This window comes from Astatotilapia calliptera, chromosome 3 (genome assembly GCF_900246225.1).
Source record: "Astatotilapia calliptera chromosome 3, fAstCal1.2, whole genome shotgun sequence".
Taxonomy (NCBI): Eukaryota; Metazoa; Chordata; class Actinopteri; order Cichliformes; family Cichlidae; genus Astatotilapia; species Astatotilapia calliptera.
This window is the reverse complement of record NC_039304.1, coordinates 24,349,966-24,366,343: the sequence shown is the minus strand read 5'-3', so window position 1 is coordinate 24,366,343 and position 16,378 is coordinate 24,349,966. Positions and strand designations below refer to the sequence as shown.

The following is a 16,378-nucleotide window of genomic DNA, read 5'->3' as shown; positions in this document are numbered from 1 at the left end:
ACAGGAAAGCCTTTGTCGATGAGCTGATGAGTCCCTGCACACACTGCAGTTTGTGCCTGGGAACTCAAATCGCACAACTTCAGAGCCCCACCTTACACAGCACTTCTTGTAATTGACTTTGAATGTTGGCATTTTGTTCCAGCTCAGACTTCTCAGAAGCCAGTTTGTCCTATTCTAAGGTTTCACCTTTCTGTTCCTTCTCTCTGTTATTACATACACGATTACTGTTGGTGTCATGCCTCAGGTGTAAGTGACCCAACAATGGAGCTTTAGAAATAATGACCATATGTTAAAAGTCCTCACCTCTGTCCATACGTCAGGAAGCAGAGGACTGGAAGAAAAGTGATTCTCATCGCTGTTAGGAGATCAGGTGGAGGAGGACTAGACAGTGATTGTTAAACACGGCATTTAAGTGTGTGTAATCCACCTCTGAGCACTATGATAGCTGTAGCTATAGGCTCCACCACTCCACCCTCCCGAAACCTGAATTGGACAAGCAGACGAAAATGAAGAAAAAAAGACATGAGTATGTATGGAAACATGAAAGTATAATAATAATAATAATAATAATAATAATAATAATAATGTATTTTTTAAAAAGAAGCATAACCTGGAAGGGAAACATAAGCCACTCCCTCCTCCTCGTCTTTCTCTCTCCCTTGCACACCGTTGCACACACACGCACCGGTGCGTCAGCTTCAGGCGGACCATCACTACTGTTTTTCATAAAGTTTTCTCCCCTCGATAAAGAACCCGATGGTCGCGATCAGCTAATGAAGCTTCTGACTGAAAAGGTGAGCCGCTTCTGCTCTGATCTACTGTTTGATCATTAATGAGAACGAGCGCTTCCTGGATTCAAACCGCTCCTGTCTGAATGTATAACATCTTCTACGCATTGGCTAAAATATTACAGCACTCCAAACCTCTCTTTAAAAGTAAGATTAAAATTACTTTATTCTCACGGAACGGTTATGTTTAACCTGAAAACACGTCGACGCGTGACATAATGTTGGCAGGCAGCTGACTCATGGCCCAGAGCATGACTCAATCTTTGTCACGTGATTAGTTCCAACATGCCCACAGACCGGTCATTCATCAGCTGCTCTGCAGTCACATAGTCCTGTCGAAGATGGACACAGAAGAGTCAAGTGTCAGTGTTTCTACTATATTCACGTTCTTGTTGTTGCTTTCCCCCATCGTGTCTCTTGAAGGTAAGCTATAAAGCTATACATAGGATGGCTCGTACATGTAGTTGGGTTTGATGATCTAACTAAACGAGATTTATATTCTAATGTGAAGCGTTCCTGTATGTATGGATACAGTAATATATATATATACAACATTTAATTTAACAAAGCAATTTAAAACAATGATATATATCTATCGATCAATCGATATATATATATCTATATCTATATATATATATATATATATAGATATATATAGATATATAGATATATAGATATATATATATATATATATATATATATATATATATATATATATATATATATATAGATATAGATATATATAGATAGATAGATAGATATATATATAGATATATATATATATATATATATATATATATATATATATATATATATATATATATATATATAGATAGATAGATAGATAGATAGATAGATAGATAGATAGATATATAGATATATAGATATATATATAGATAGATAGATATAGATATATTTATTTATTTTTGCAAGGACAACACCAGTAAATGATTATTTGAAAATACTTGACTTTTTAAGCAGGATGTGTGTATTTATTTCTCCTCCTCAGGTGAGTTTGATGTGGTCGGATCACTTCAGCCTATCCTGGCTGCTCCAGGTGATGATGTCATCCTGCCGTGTCGCGTGGAGCCAAAGTTTAATGTGGCGGGGTTGACGGTGGAGTGGTCGAGGCCCGATCGTCGTCCTGACCCCAACGACCGTCTGAGTCGAGTGGAATATGTTCATCTTTACAGAGATGCCCGAGAGGTCCCCGACATGAAGATCCCATCGTACGTCAGGAGGACGGCGTTGTTCACAGACGGCCTGAGAGAAGGAAACATCTCACTAAGAATCACTAATGTGACACAAGAAGATGAAGGAAGATACAAATGTTTCATCCCAAAGTTAAAGAGTCGAACAAAGTCTTCAATTGTTCATCTGATTGTTGGTGAGTCAGACTGAAAAGATTTTTGTTGTTTTGTTTCAAACTTGCCTTAAAGACTGGTGTGCTTGGGTTATTTTACCAACAACTTATTTTGGTGTTGCTCCTTAAAGACTTCTGGATATTATTTTATTGTAAATAATTAAATGTTCTTACAATCTTATATTCAGCTGAAACTATGACAACAGAGACACCACTGCATCCTGAAACTCTCCAAACTCCTGAGGACGAGTTTCACAGTAAAGGTGAGAACATGAGGAACAAATCAAGACAATTAAAAAGTCTTGAAATGGATCTAAATCACCTTTATGATGCAGTTTTCTCTCACTGATGGCAGCCTCTCTGTGTAGTCCTCAAAATGTTTAATGTGCGCTGCTTTATTTTGAAGTAGATGCAGGAAGCGTAGTGTAATATCCTGGGAGCAGCTCTGCAGATCTCTTTATTTATTTCTGTGAAGCAGTAAATGTATCAGTTATTCTCCTGTGGTTTTTGACAAAGTCATGTTTGCTGCCCTGAGAATTCTGGGACTTGTAGCACTAAAGTGACCATCAGGACTGATATCTCAGTAATTCTAACTTCATTTCACTGTCAGGTAACGTCTGTGCTTAATAGTTTAATAAATGTGACATGTCATGTCAAAACATGTCATGTTGTGTCTTACAGTAGATCTCATCTCTGTTTGGCAGGTGGTTTGTCCCGTCGGAGCCGACTGATCCCACTTGTGGTTTTCTGTGTTTTTATTCTGCTCTGTGTCGCAGTCGCAGGACACCGGTTCACAGAGTTGAAGCATTGAAAAACAGAAGTATGAGTAAGCCTTAAATCTTAAATATTTATGCATTTACCTCATGGCTGAAGGATGGAAATTAAGGAAAACTGTTTGTGTGTCTGTTCTTTGTTACTCCAGCTTGCGAGTGCAGCTTTGTAGGTGGACGCATTGGAAACATTAACAGAGGCGCAAGCATCACCCACTTTACTTGAACGTTAATTAAAAGCATTGATTTTTCCAGCCTCATGTGGACACAGCAGCTCTGCAGCAGGAGGATTTCACTATGTCCTGTAATTTTCTTGGAGTCAACAACAACCATCCTTTTTGCCAAATTCGACTTGTGGGATCAAACTTTAAAAGCGTGAGGACCTAAAATTTTGATGCCTTGCTCATGGGCACATTGGAAACATTAAGAGAGAGAGAGTGCCAACTTCTTACTTACTTTGAGATGTTTCTTATTTGTTTGAGGAGCCGAAGAACTTTTCCAGCCTCCTGTGGGCACAGTGGGCCTGCAGCAGGTGAATATCATGACGTACTGCAGTTTGTTTGGACCTGAATTCTACCTTTAATCCCTGTGATGGTGCCTGAGATTGTATGACTGGTCTGTTGACTTCCAAAGGGTTGAACCACAGGTTGTACTGCAGCACTAAGACTGAAATTGTTTTGTGAGACTTTGATCAAATCTTAATAACCTCACATATAAATTCTCTTGCATGTGAGGTTATTTACAAAGAAACACTTAAGTCTAATTGGATGTCCTTTCACGAGAACTAGATCTGAAGTGCTTTAACTGTTCTTGCATTTATGCCTGCGTTAGTTTGAACTTTTTTTGTAGCTTGTGGGAACATGAAATGCTAGTTTAGCTACTAAGAAAATGAAACCTGTTTAAAAGCCCCTTAGAGTCATCTTGTATTTTTGAGGAGATATGAGTGAATATTTGCACTTTGTTTTGTATTATGGGTGAAGTCTTACTTTATTCTGCCCTTTAGAGAGCGGACTACAACAGTACTAGATCAGGTTGAACTCATGTAAACATGTTTGCTGTGATGTGATTGTAGGTATTTAATTTGTCTTTTGGGACAGCTTGGAGCTAAAGGTGCTTTCCATGGGTTTGTTTTGTTAAAGTTCCTAACTGTCACTCTGACATACTGATTGTTTTTATCAAGCTCAACTTTCTGCTTCCTTCTTACGGAAGGAATATCTAATACATAGTTCTGTTGTTTTAGGCCTTATTCTATTTAAAAATGTCTCTTAAAGAAAAGCAGGTCTTCTCTTTAAAACACTGATTTTTATATTTTGAACCTTTTGTTATTTTGGACTTTCCAACTAATTAAACTTAAATTTGAGGCAAAATGTTTCCAGACAATTGCTTCTCAGATAAAGTTCATTTGCAAATGATTTCAGTGTGTTTGCATCGTTTATTCAGTGACTAACATCTGTGCTGGAGTTCAGCCTTGTGTTGTTGTGTTATCATCACAGGTCAGCAATGTTGTTCAATTCACAGAGGTCATCCACATGAAAACATGCCAACCTGAGCTGCTTGTTAGATTAGCTCAGCATGACAACAGTGCTTCATCCAACAGCAGTACAGCAGGGGCTGATTTACACATTCATTTATGTCTGTACTGAAGTAAAAAAACGTATTACAGATTTGTTTCACTAAAAGTGAAATCTCAGCTGTTATTGGAGGATGCTTTTACTGAAGGACAAGATTTACCTCCCAATGCTCTGTCACCTCACCTTATTGTTATTTTTTTATTTTTATTATTATTATTATTTTTTTTTTTTTTTTACTTAAAACCGTTTTCTAATTTTGTCTCCCCCCCCCCAAAAAATAAAAAAAAAAAAAATTACAATTAAAATAACAAGACACGTGAGCAGCCCACAGTCTGCCCCGAATTGTTTTTAAACAAAAGTTTCTAACACAACCCGCTGGAAAAAACAAAATGCCTGTGGGCGTGTTGACGAGACTATATAGTCAGAGATGTAACACAGGTTTCACACAGGGTCACACACATTCACTCACACAGTCTCAAACAATACCAGAATACTTTGCCTTACATGTGTGACGTATTGATCCTCCTTCAGATTCCTCTCATTGATCTGACGTGCCTCACAAACACATTGTTCAAACCTGCTCTTACATTGTATGCACTAACGTTACATGGTTGGCAAAATGTCCACTGCCACAAGCGAATTTTTCCAGCTTGGGAAACCTGTCCCTACATGTGCCGATATTGACTCCCGCAGTGACTGCTGTGCGCTGGAACAAAGGAGTGATTTTAAATATGAGTTTATTCATGAGTAGTTTGGTCTTGTCAGAGATCATGTACAAAAACTGTCATCTCAGAGAGATCTGAACAGGGACTCTAACCAGCAACCTGGAGATTACAGGTGAGCTGCATTAATCTCAAATCTTTGTCTCAACCAAGCTGTGAACTCTAAACTTTTAGCTGCCCACAAAGAAACGAGGCAGGCTGCATCGCCATGTGTGAAGCACATCAATCTTTCATCTGGTCTCACAGTAAAAAAGGGAAAATCCTGTCAACAACTTACTAGCAACACTAATTACTGCACCCTTACTGTAAATCATGTTACAGTAAGGTTACTGAAATACTGTGAGCAACGACTTTCATTCAAACAGTTATAAACTTTTCTTTTTGTTAATGGTGCCCATGACTGAATTCAATCCACTACTGAAAGCCGATGAGATCTTTGAAAATCTTTACTCCACCTCTCTTTGATGAGACTAATTATGACACACAGAAACAGATGGCATTCACTCCATCGGACCAGTGTCGCTGAGTTTCAGTGCAGTTCTTGTGTAACTTAGCATACCTAAACCTTTTGTTCCTGTCTCCCTTCCTTAAGAATGGCTTCTTGACAGCCACCCTTCCACTGAGACCATGTCTGATGAGGCTTCGGTGAACAGCAGCTGGATGAGCTGAAGGGGCAGATGCATCTCTCAGGTTTGTCAGCTCTTTCAAAGAACTGTAAAAGACTTCAGAAAACTCTTGCTCAACACCATACAAAATGTGAAGAAATGGGTTTTGATGACCCTGTATTTTATGTAGTACTGTACATATAGATACAGCTGGCTAACTAAGAACAGGTAATGGTGGTTGAGTGCATTACTTGTTTTCTTTGAAACAACTGTACCTGCTGAGTCCAGGTCTGTCTGTAGCTCTCCACAAGTGGTCTTTGGCTCTTGGACAACTCCTCTGATCATTTTCACTCCACTGTCTGAAATCTTGTGGGGAGCACCCGGTATGGTAAAATGATGTTCTTTCCACTTCTAGATTATGAGCCCGACAGTGCTCACTGGAACCTTCAGTAGTTTAGAAATTCTTCAATAACTAATGCCATCAGTAAGTTTCGCATGTTTTGCAATAAGGCTGTAAAGCTTTTCATTGATTTTACCCATCATGTGATGTTTATTGTGTGGCACCTTGCTAATGATACATTTTTATAGGGATGAAAGCAGCTGATATTAATTTATATTAAGTGACAGGATTACTTTTTAATTAGTGATACATTTCAGCTGGCGTCATGACTTTCCATGCCCTTTTAGATGCCTCGGTCTTCATGTGTTCAATACTTCTTCCCTGTGTCATTTCTCATTATTACACATAATAAAATTAGTATTTACATTAAATGTGTTAAATATTTCATTAAAGAATACAGTAATGTGACATCAAAAGAAATTTCCATGATGCACTCATTGACAGGAGTGCGGTTCTTTGGACCATGGTGGTGAATGGGTTATAGTAAGGGTTTGAGGTTAGGCGAGTCATCCTCAATCAGGATGAGTGAGTGGGTGGATAAATGTAATCTGTTTTTCATATGTTTTAATTCAGGTCCCACTTTCTTCCCCACCCCCCCCCCCTGTCACCAAACACTATATGTCATTCCTGCATCTAGTCACTTCACTTTTGTCTTCTCCAGTCCCTTTGACACAATCCAACAGGCTCTGCTGAGGGAGAAGCTGTAAGGAACATGACTGGACATCACCTCAACAACCTTGCCAACAGACCACAGTCCGCGAGTAGTTCTCAGATGATAAAGCCATTATTGAATGTGTATCTGAGGGGAACAATCTGGAGGAACTGTCAGAGTTTGGACATTGAGGCGGTCGACACATACATATTCCTGGGTGTTCGTCTTAACAATAAACTGGACTGGTCGCACAACACTCATGCTCTCTACAAGTAGGTCCAAAATCAGCTCCATCTGCTGGGCAGGCTGAGGTCTTTTTGGGTGAGCAGAACACTGAAGTACTTTCTATTTTATGCAGCCCTTGTGCTCTTGGGAATCAACTTGTTGGAGTAAAAATGTTATTTAATCTCTATCAAACTGTTGTCTGTGGCATTTTTTAGATCTACGTAAAGAAACTGGGACTAATGATGTGTTTTGGTGACAGACTGCTGGTAGCAAAGACACACTTTAAATGGGTTCTTTACCAAGTTGTCTGTTATTGGTGTTACACACACACACACACACACACACACACACACACACACACACGTAGGGAAATATTTAGTATACACATCCAGAAATGCATACACTATTATATATTGTACATATATTTATTAGTTTCAGGTTGGCCATTCTTGTATTTTGCTCGTTTGTGTTGTTGTGTTTGCACATCTCTGTTGCTTGTGGGGCTCGCACACAAGAATTTCACTCGCATGTGCTGTGCCAGTGTGCCTGCACATGTGATGTGACAATAAAAGTGATTTCATTTGATTTGATTTGATTACAACACCAATTCGTGTCTCTTTTATGCTTGAATAATTCACGGGTTAAAGTGGCTTGAAAAAAAGCAATCCTCTGAAAATGGTATAAGGACTGGACGGAAAATAAGTGAAAAAACGCCGAATGTCCAAATAAACACTCTGAAGGATCCTCAGAAGTCCTGGAGAGCTCAGGATCACTCTAAATAAATGTGAAGAAATGTTTGATGACCAAATGCTTTTACTGTGTACATAATACATGTCTGAAGAAATATCAGGTTTTCTAAATCATTTCTAGATCACATCCATCAGTATAAAAAGACGGGCACCTCATTGTTGCCTATATATATTTAATTTTGTCTGACACACTGAGATATTTATAATTAGAGCTATCTGTATTTTTGAGGGGTTTATTTATTATATTTTGTAGATATGTTTTTATTATATTTCTGTAACTTTGTAAAATATTGCATTATTAATTTAATTTTGTTTACTTAGTTACAGTTCAGTCTTGGAGCAACTGTGACCACCTTATTTTCTGGGGGATTAATAAAGTATTCGGGCTAATATTGGCTAATTAGCAATTTGACTCTGTGTATTGGGATGTCACACGGTGTTTTACAACATTACTTTAATCTTTACTTCTCGCTTATGTTGGAAAGGAGCCTCACATCCAGGCAGCACTTGACCATGCACTTCTGGTAATTAACCTAAAAATATAATGACATTTAAATGTGCAGAAATATGACATCATGCAAAATCGCCCATGATGCAGTCATTGACAGGAATTAGGTTCTTTTAAATGTGGTCGTTAAGAGTGTTGCATCGCACCAAAAAAGGTTGTTGGTTGGAATCGTTTAGGCTGAATTGTGTCTTTGACTTTGGCTGTGATATCTACACCTACCCACTACGGTGTGGGTGTAGATGTGTAGACCTTTCACTCTTGTGTCATCGGCTTCACTCCATCCACCCTCTCTCTGAATTCCCCTGAACCAGGTCCCTGAACTGGATAAGATGTAAAGAGAATTAATATGTGTGTGGATTAAGATTATTACGCTGGAAACACAGTTAGAATAACTAAAACTTAAAAACATGTTTAAAAGCGGGAGTAGACAAAATGGAAACTAAACGCACGTCAGCATGAAGCCACTGCTCCTTCTTCTTATTTTACTTTCAGACTCCGAGCCGCACATGAAGCGCTTCCTTCCTTCATGTTACTGAAGAAAACAGCCTGTTTTATAATTTTTCTCTCGTCTCCATGAAGAGAATGGTGGTGACGATCAGCTAATTAAGCTCCTGTCTGAACAGGTGAGCTGCTTCTTCTCTGTCATTCAGCTGTTGTGCAACTCTTGCTGGGATTTGTAAATATTTGTCATTTTATTTGCCCGCGCTCTTGAACTGCAGGTTAATTAAAAATCGAAATAAAGAGGAACTAACTGCTGCTTTTGATTTTTGTGGGCTGTTAACTTTTTACTGTTTACTGTAATTAATAGGAATTTCCCGTCACTTGATTTGGAGTTTTTCAGGCTTCCTTTACTGTTGCAGAAAACTTCCTGTTTTTCTGGCACTAAAATTCCCTGCTAACATTTATGTAAGCATGTGTTATTATCATCACTATTATTATTAATGGCACCTGGAAAGAGGTAAATACAGAGGGCGGCGGGGGGGGGCTGGGACAAAAAAATAAGCGCTTTAAAATTGTTGCGAAGTGGGCGGAGGGAGAGAGACAGACTTGTATTTATCAGCTGCTGTCAGTCAGCGTCTGTCTCACACTCACTGTAGATGGATGTAGCAGAGTTTAGGTGCAGTGTGTCTCTCTCAGCTTTAAAGCTCACCTTTATGCTGCTTTTCGCTCTCTCACCTGTTGAAGGTAAGATTGCTCTGCCATATGAGTCCAGTTTTGTTTAAGCTTTAATTCATGTTAGTCGTATTTTTGTTTCCGATGCACCTTGAGCGTCTGTCAATGATGCAAATTATTAAACTTGCTTTAGTTACAAATATAATTTAATGGGAGTATTTAAAAACAGTGGCAAACTCAGTGATGATGTAGCAGCAGTCTGTTATACTGGCTGATGTTGCAGATGTTTCACACTGTAAATAAAAGCAGACGCTGTATCCAAGTGTAAATTAGTCTAAAAATACTGCACCAAAAATTGTGCCTTACTCTTCTGTGTAAAGTTATGCTACGGGTTTAGAAAGGAAGCTCAATTTTTTTTATTATTATGCTATCAGAGTTTAGCTATTTCTTTTAGTTTATAGGTCTATATATATTGTGCTCGGAAATAAAACAGATGTTTAAATCATAAATAACTGAGCTGAATCTATTAGTCAGGTTTGAGCATTTCACTATAGAAGTTTCTAGTTTCTGTGTCAGTTTAAAGATTTTTACTAACTTAATTCATTTATTTTTAAACCTGTAGCTAAACAGCCAAATAGAAACTTTCTGAAATGGTCAGTTATTTTGGGATGGTGGTGATAATTAGCTGTGAAAATGATTCATTTTATTAATGCTTGCTTGTACAGAGACACGTGTAGCATTAACCAAAGCTACATTTCCACAGTGTTTACAGCCTGAGCCAAGCTATCTTGGTGCATGTTGTAAATGAGCCACTAAGCTATAATACATGAATTGGAACATGTAAATAAAGAAGGAAGAGCACAAAACATTCAGGTTATAAACAAGGATAAAGTGCATGCAACTGATTCCTTTTTGTTAACTGACGTGTAAACGGTGACAGTCAGGATCCACTTTGGATTCCACATGCTTTGCAAACAGAGGAATCTTTCTGTCAGTGATTTGATTTTGCTCGTCTTAATCTTCTTAATCACTGTTTTTGAAGTTACAGGTGCTCTTTTGTGTTATTTACCATTATTATTTTACTTTTAGAATAATGTAACTTACATTCAATGCAATAATACGATGTAAAGACCTGAAGCCTGCCCCACAGCTGTGTGGAGCTTTGGGTCTATTTTAAAAACAGGCTTTGGTTCTAAAATTAAAGCTGTGCTGATTTCAGAGACCCAAACCTGTCCATGTTGCACTTTTTACTGAGATGCATGTTTAACACTGTTAGAGCTGCACTTTTTCAGCATTTATCAGCTGCCATGAGACAGTTTCTGCCTCCCTCTCACTGTAGATGGATGTAGCAGAGTTTAGGTTCAGTGTGTCTCTCTCAGCTTTATGCTGCATTTTGCTCTCAAGTCTATTGAAGGTAAGATTTCACTGCAATTAAAAAAGTAATAATTCTGAAATACTAGTTACTTCATATCTTTAGATTTGTTTAAGCTTTAATTCACGTTAATCATCTTTTTTTGGCCGTACTTCTGATGCGCTGTCACCGTGTTTACACTTGAGAGTAACAATTGACGGAAAAAGTGTGGACGTTATACCAGTTTTTAAATTGTGTTGATAGACCACATAAAACCAGAGTTATGATAAAAATATCTGAAATGTTTGGTTTTCTTCCTGAATACTACCGTTGTTTATGTTTACTGTGGGAAGAAACTGTAAAAACGACGTTTTATAAGGAATAAGGTTTATAAGGTTTTATAAGAAAAACGCTCGAAAGCACTCTCCACCTGTGAGCAAAAAAAAAATACCAAAAAAACCCCAGCTTTTCCTATTTGTCAAAAAATGTACCATGTCGACCAATCAAAAAATGAATGATATGGCAACATGGCATTTAGATGTTTAGGAAAGAGGGAAGTTTTAGGAGTGACGGCGGTGTTTTGAGATGTGAGAGATTTGCGACGTTTAGCGCAAATCTTGTGTCGTTAGTGTGTAGTGTAGTCAATAGTTTTGTTGTGTGTGTCAGAACAATGAGGCGACTGCTGAATGTTACAGGTGTTACAGCAGTGATACATCTCCTGTTGTCAGGCCTGCAGGTATCAGGCTGTTGTTCTCCTTTATCTCATAGTGGACAGAAATTATTTTTTGGAGTGGCACAAATAATTTGTGTGGCATCAGATTTGATGCAGAACAGCTGATTGTTCTGTAAATAGTTTGAAATGTTTATTTAAAAAACGCCTTGGCTGCATTTTTAGGAGAGAGTTACAGGACTCTCTCCCAGACCACAGACTCATAATACAAGTCAGAGCTTTATATAAAAAAAAAAAAGTTGTGTTTTCAAAATTGGAGTTCAAGTTATTTTTACTTCCAATAGTGTTAACATACTGCACAGATCATGAACAATTTCAATGATTTTTTTTAAATTTTCATTGTAAGTGGGCTAAAGCAGTTAATTAAAAGTAGTCTAACATAAATGTAAATGCTGTAATTTGATTATTTTTAATAAACCATGTAACTTGGATGGATTCAATGCTGGCGTGACCACAGTGCACACGTCTGCTGTTGCTCACAGTGGTCCACGAGATCGCTCAGGGAGTTTGTGTGTTCGCTCAGACACATGAAAAATTAGAGGGAACATTGGACACAGGTGTAGAGTTGCTAAAAAGTTAACATTAACATTTTTTTATTGCACTTGGAAGTGTTTGATGAGAAAGGAAGACATTTTTGAAAACGTCAGACTTGGTTTTCAGCAGGATGTGTGTCTTTATTTCTCCTCCTCAGGTGAGTTTGATGTGGTCGGATCACTTCAGCCTATCCTGGCCGCTCCAGGTGATGATGTCATCCTGCCGTGTCGCGTGGAGCCAAAGTTTAATGTGGCGAGGTTGACGGTGGAGTGGTCGAGGCCCGATCGTCGTCCTGACCCCAACGACCGTCTGAGTCGAGTGGAATATGTTCATCTTTACAGAGACGCCCGAGAGGTCCCCGACATGAAGATCCCATCGTACGTCAGGAGGACGGCGTTGTTCACAGACGGCCTGAGAGAAGGAAACATCTCACTAAGAATCACTAATGTGACACAAGAAGATGAAGGAAGATACAGATGTTTCATCCCAAAGTTAAAGAGTCAAATACAGTCTTCAATTGTTCATCTGATTGTTGGTGAGTCAGACTGAAAAGATTTTTGTTGTTTGGTTTCAAACTTGCCTTAAAGACTGGTGTGCTTGGCTTATTTTACCAACAACTTATTTTGCTGTTGCTCCTTAAAGACTTCTGGATATTATTTTATTGTAAATAATTAAATGTTCTTACAATCTTATATTCAGCTGAAACTATGACAACAGAGACACCACTGCATCCTGAAACTCTCCAAACTCCTGAGGACGAGTTTCACAGTAAAGGTGAGAACATGAGGAACAAATCAAGACAATTAAAAAGTCTTGAAATGGATCTAAATCACCTTTATGATGCAGTTTTCTCTCACTGATGGCAGCCTCTCTGTGTAGTCCTCAAAATGTTTAATGTGCGCTGCTTTATTTTGAAGTAGATGCAGGAAGTGTAGTGTAATATCCTGGGAGCAGCTCTGCAGATCTCTTTATTTATTTCTGTGAAGCAGTAAATGTATCAGTTATTCTCTTGTGGTTTTTGACAAAGTCATGTTTGCTGCTCTGAGAATTCTGGGACTCAGTAATTCTAACTTCATTTCACTGTTATGTAACTTCAGGTAACGTCTGTGCTTGATAGTTTAATAAATGTGACATGTCATGTTGTGTCCTACAGTAGATCTCATCTCTGTTTGGTTTTTCCTGGCAGATGGTTTGTCCCGTCGGAGCCGACTGATCCCACTTGTGGTTTTCTGTGTTTTTATGCTGCTCTGTGTCGCAGTCGCAGGAGGCTGGTTCACTGAGTCAAAGCATCGAAAAACAGAAGTATGTTGATCTTATGCATTTATCTCATGATTGAAGGATGGAAATGAAAGGACATTGTTGTTAAAAAAAAATGTTTTTTTCATTCTTTACTCCAGGTCGAGAAAGGACCTCCTAACTAGGTGCCTTGCTCATGGACGTGCCTTGCTCCCAAACTCCCAGTTGGGATTCAGGAGACGGATACCCTCTCTATTTTTAAGATTAGGTGTAAAACTTTCCCTTTTAATAGCTAGGGATTGAGACCTAGCTTTATGACCTAGCTGTCAGCAAAGCTCTGCTGAGGGTGGCGAGATCAGCACAGCGCATCACCAGGACTGAACTACCAGCCGTTGCATGAGGAAGACGCAGCGGATCCTCTCTTATCCCAGCCACAGACTTTTCACACTCCTGCCATCCGGCAGGTGGTTCAGGACCATCCAGACCCGCACTACCAGATACAGAGACAGTTTTTACACACAAGCCATCAGACTTTTGAACTGCTGACATTCTATACACACCATTACACACTCATTACAATTACAGGACTCTACACACTGCCACTTCAAAAATGCCACTTAAATGCTCATTGCACAAGTTTTGCACAACCTGTAAATAACAACTTGTCTTAAATTCACTAAATATTTAATACTTTTTATTCTTAATTTAACTGCACACATGGGGGTTAGTACTGTTTCCTCATCTGGCCTGGGCCTTTGTGAGGTTTGCATGTTCTTCCCATGTCTATGTGGATTCTCTCTGGGTACTCCAGCTTCCTCCCACAGTCCAAAGACATGAAGTCAGTGGGTTTAGGTTAAATGGTGATTTTAAGCTGCCCATAGGCAAGAATGGTTGTCTTTCTCTGTTTTAACCCATACATATTCAGACTAAAACCTGAGGACCAAACTGGTTTAGATAATAAGAAGTCAGCCTGTTTAAGAACTGTACCACATCTAGCAGTCTGCATGTATTCTAAAGAGAGCTAAGATTTCCAACACCTTTTGCCTTGAAGTGATTACAGCAGCTAGGATGTAAACATGTTTGGACACTAGGTATTTTTTCTAACCACAGCCTGGAGCTGCAGGTGTTTTTCCAAATGTTTGTTTTGTAATTATGAAAGTTCATAATTGCCACACACAGACACACTGATTATTGTCTGAAGTACATCATTTTGGTTTCAGTTTTAAGGATTTGGATGTCATCAAAGTTAAATTTTCTTTATAAGGAAGAACTTGTTCATTGTGTGAACTTTAAAGTCCTCTTCTCATCCTTAGCAGCGATGATCTGTGGAGGAGTTCAGCTGTGTTGTTATTAACGTCAGAGACGTCACTGAGCACAGTGGCAAACGCATCAGTCATGGTGCTTTTTATTTTGAGGTCAGGATTATTTTACAGTGGGGTTTTTTTAGAATATTTTGTTTAAGGACAGTACAGCAGAGGCTGCTTTTTGCTATAATGTATGTCTGTACCAAAGTATAAAGATATTACAAAAACACATTTATCAGGATTTATATTAGACTTGATTTGGCATGAAAGCTCACAAACAGCTGAGTTCTCACTTTTCATGAAATTTAAATCTACAGCTCGACTGTTACTGATATTTTGTTTAAAGATGAGATTTGATTTCCATTGTTCTTTATTGTCTATTGTCTGGCATTTACGTCAGCAGGTGCAGGAGCAGTCCAACCTGTATCACGATTAACCCCACACACCCAACCCAGAAACTCTTCGACCTCCCCCCTGAGGCAGGACTATGCATAGCTTCTTCTCAAAGGCTGTAAGAGTGGTCACCTCCAAACCTCACTGGCCTCATTCTAGCTTGCTGTGCTGCTGCGCTGGTTTTTAAAATGCCACACCTGGGTCTTTTGTCTATTTATTATAAAATATGTAGTCATAAATTATATATCTTATTATTATTTTTATTTTTAATCTCATAAAAGCTGCTTTCTCCTGCACACGGTGGTTGCTCACATGCAAGTCCCTTTGCAACCCACCTCTGCCCTTACTCCTCCATACATGCAGTAGCTGACTTAACCCTCTGGGGTCAATGGATGCGCTGGCGCGTCCAAATCACTTGACCAATTTGAGACGACACAGCAACAAGATGTAGCCAACCAGAGCCTCCATTTCAACTTGTGTTGAAAGTGCAGACTTCAAGCTATATTGCAGTTTTTAAAAGTTTTAAAATCTTTTTTGCAAAACTTGTGCATAGGTTTTTTTAATTTCAAGTTGTGAAAATTATTTGTTAAATTTGTGATTGTTACAGTAAAAAATAAAGTACTTTTTTTGTACTTGGATTTAGATTTAGTCTCAGATCAATCCCGTTAATGCAGTATGTCAAAATGAAAAATTAAAAGTAAATCCAGATATTAGATTGTGCTGAAAAGAATAGTACAAAACAAGGCAAGGTAAATAATTTTTAAAGGTGAGGTAAAGTAGGAAAAAATGGCCAGTTATAGTGTGGAAGAAAGAGGGAAAGTCAATATATCAGTCATCACAGGCTTCTGACTATAGAGGCTCTAGATTTGTGTTTTGAGACCTAGTTCCAGTTTAGCCATCAGAAAGGGATCCGTCTAACTCTACATCATCTCTTTACAAAAACAATAACAACTGAAATCACCAGTGATGAAACATGAAAGTCGGGACTTTTTAGATAGTTCAGGATTTTTCACCTTAAAGCTGTCTTTCTGGGTGTTCATGTTTGTCAGTGTTGAAAACACTTTTATTAAAAAAAGAAAAGTACCAAGTATGTGTGGAAAATAAGACTAGGCTTATCTTTGAGAGTTGTTTCTTAGTCCTCAGTGTCAGTTTCGGGGAAGAAAGAAATTATGTAAGAAAAAAAAACATGAGTGTTTTTAGTTTCCCTGAAATTACTTCAGCTTCTGTAATTTAAACTTTTCCATCAAGTTTCATGAACATGGCACTTTTGTTTCTTTCTTTTTTAACTTGCTGTAGGGACAATGAGATAAAAGAGCAAACAGCACTGTAAACCTGATTCACAATATGAAAATACTTTTGCATGT

General features: G+C 38.4%; 2 protein-coding genes across 9 annotated transcripts; both read left to right on the top strand.

Moving 5' to 3' along the window:
* The first annotated feature begins 466 nt into the window (after positions 1–466).
* Positions 467–7,392, top strand: LOC113019045 (myelin-oligodendrocyte glycoprotein-like). 8 transcript variants are annotated; one of them, XR_003271923.1, is made up of 8 exons: positions 661–794; positions 1,067–1,211; positions 1,798–2,175; positions 2,340–2,414; positions 2,856–2,971; positions 3,074–3,453; positions 5,807–6,303; positions 6,881–7,392. XR_003271923.1 is itself a non-coding variant. In XM_026162526.1 (6 exons), exons 1-5 carry the CDS (start codon positions 774–776, stop codon positions 2,960–2,962), a joined length of 726 nt encoding a protein of 241 aa, XP_026018311.1. In that variant the 5' UTR covers positions 661–773; the 3' UTR covers positions 2,963–2,971; positions 3,074–4,333. The 8 variants fall into 8 exon arrangements, 2 of the variants coding, with proteins under 2 accessions (XP_026018312.1, XP_026018311.1); XR_003271926.1 differs by having other exon boundaries at positions 5,807–5,904; positions 6,881–7,387; XR_003271925.1 differs by lacking the exon at positions 6,881–7,392 and adding an exon at positions 6,793–6,813 and having other exon boundaries at positions 5,807–5,904.
* Positions 7,393–12,094: 4,702 nt separating this feature from the next.
* On the top strand, positions 12,095–15,508 carry LOC113012686 (myelin-oligodendrocyte glycoprotein-like). Its single transcript, XM_026152985.1, has 4 exons — positions 12,095–12,616; positions 12,781–12,855; positions 13,268–13,383; positions 13,479–15,508. The coding sequence occupies exons 1-4, from the start codon at positions 12,163–12,165 to the stop codon at positions 13,500–13,502; spliced, it is 669 nt and encodes a 222-aa protein (XP_026008770.1). The 5' UTR covers positions 12,095–12,162; the 3' UTR covers positions 13,503–15,508.
* The last annotated feature ends 870 nt before the right edge of the window (positions 15,509–16,378 follow it).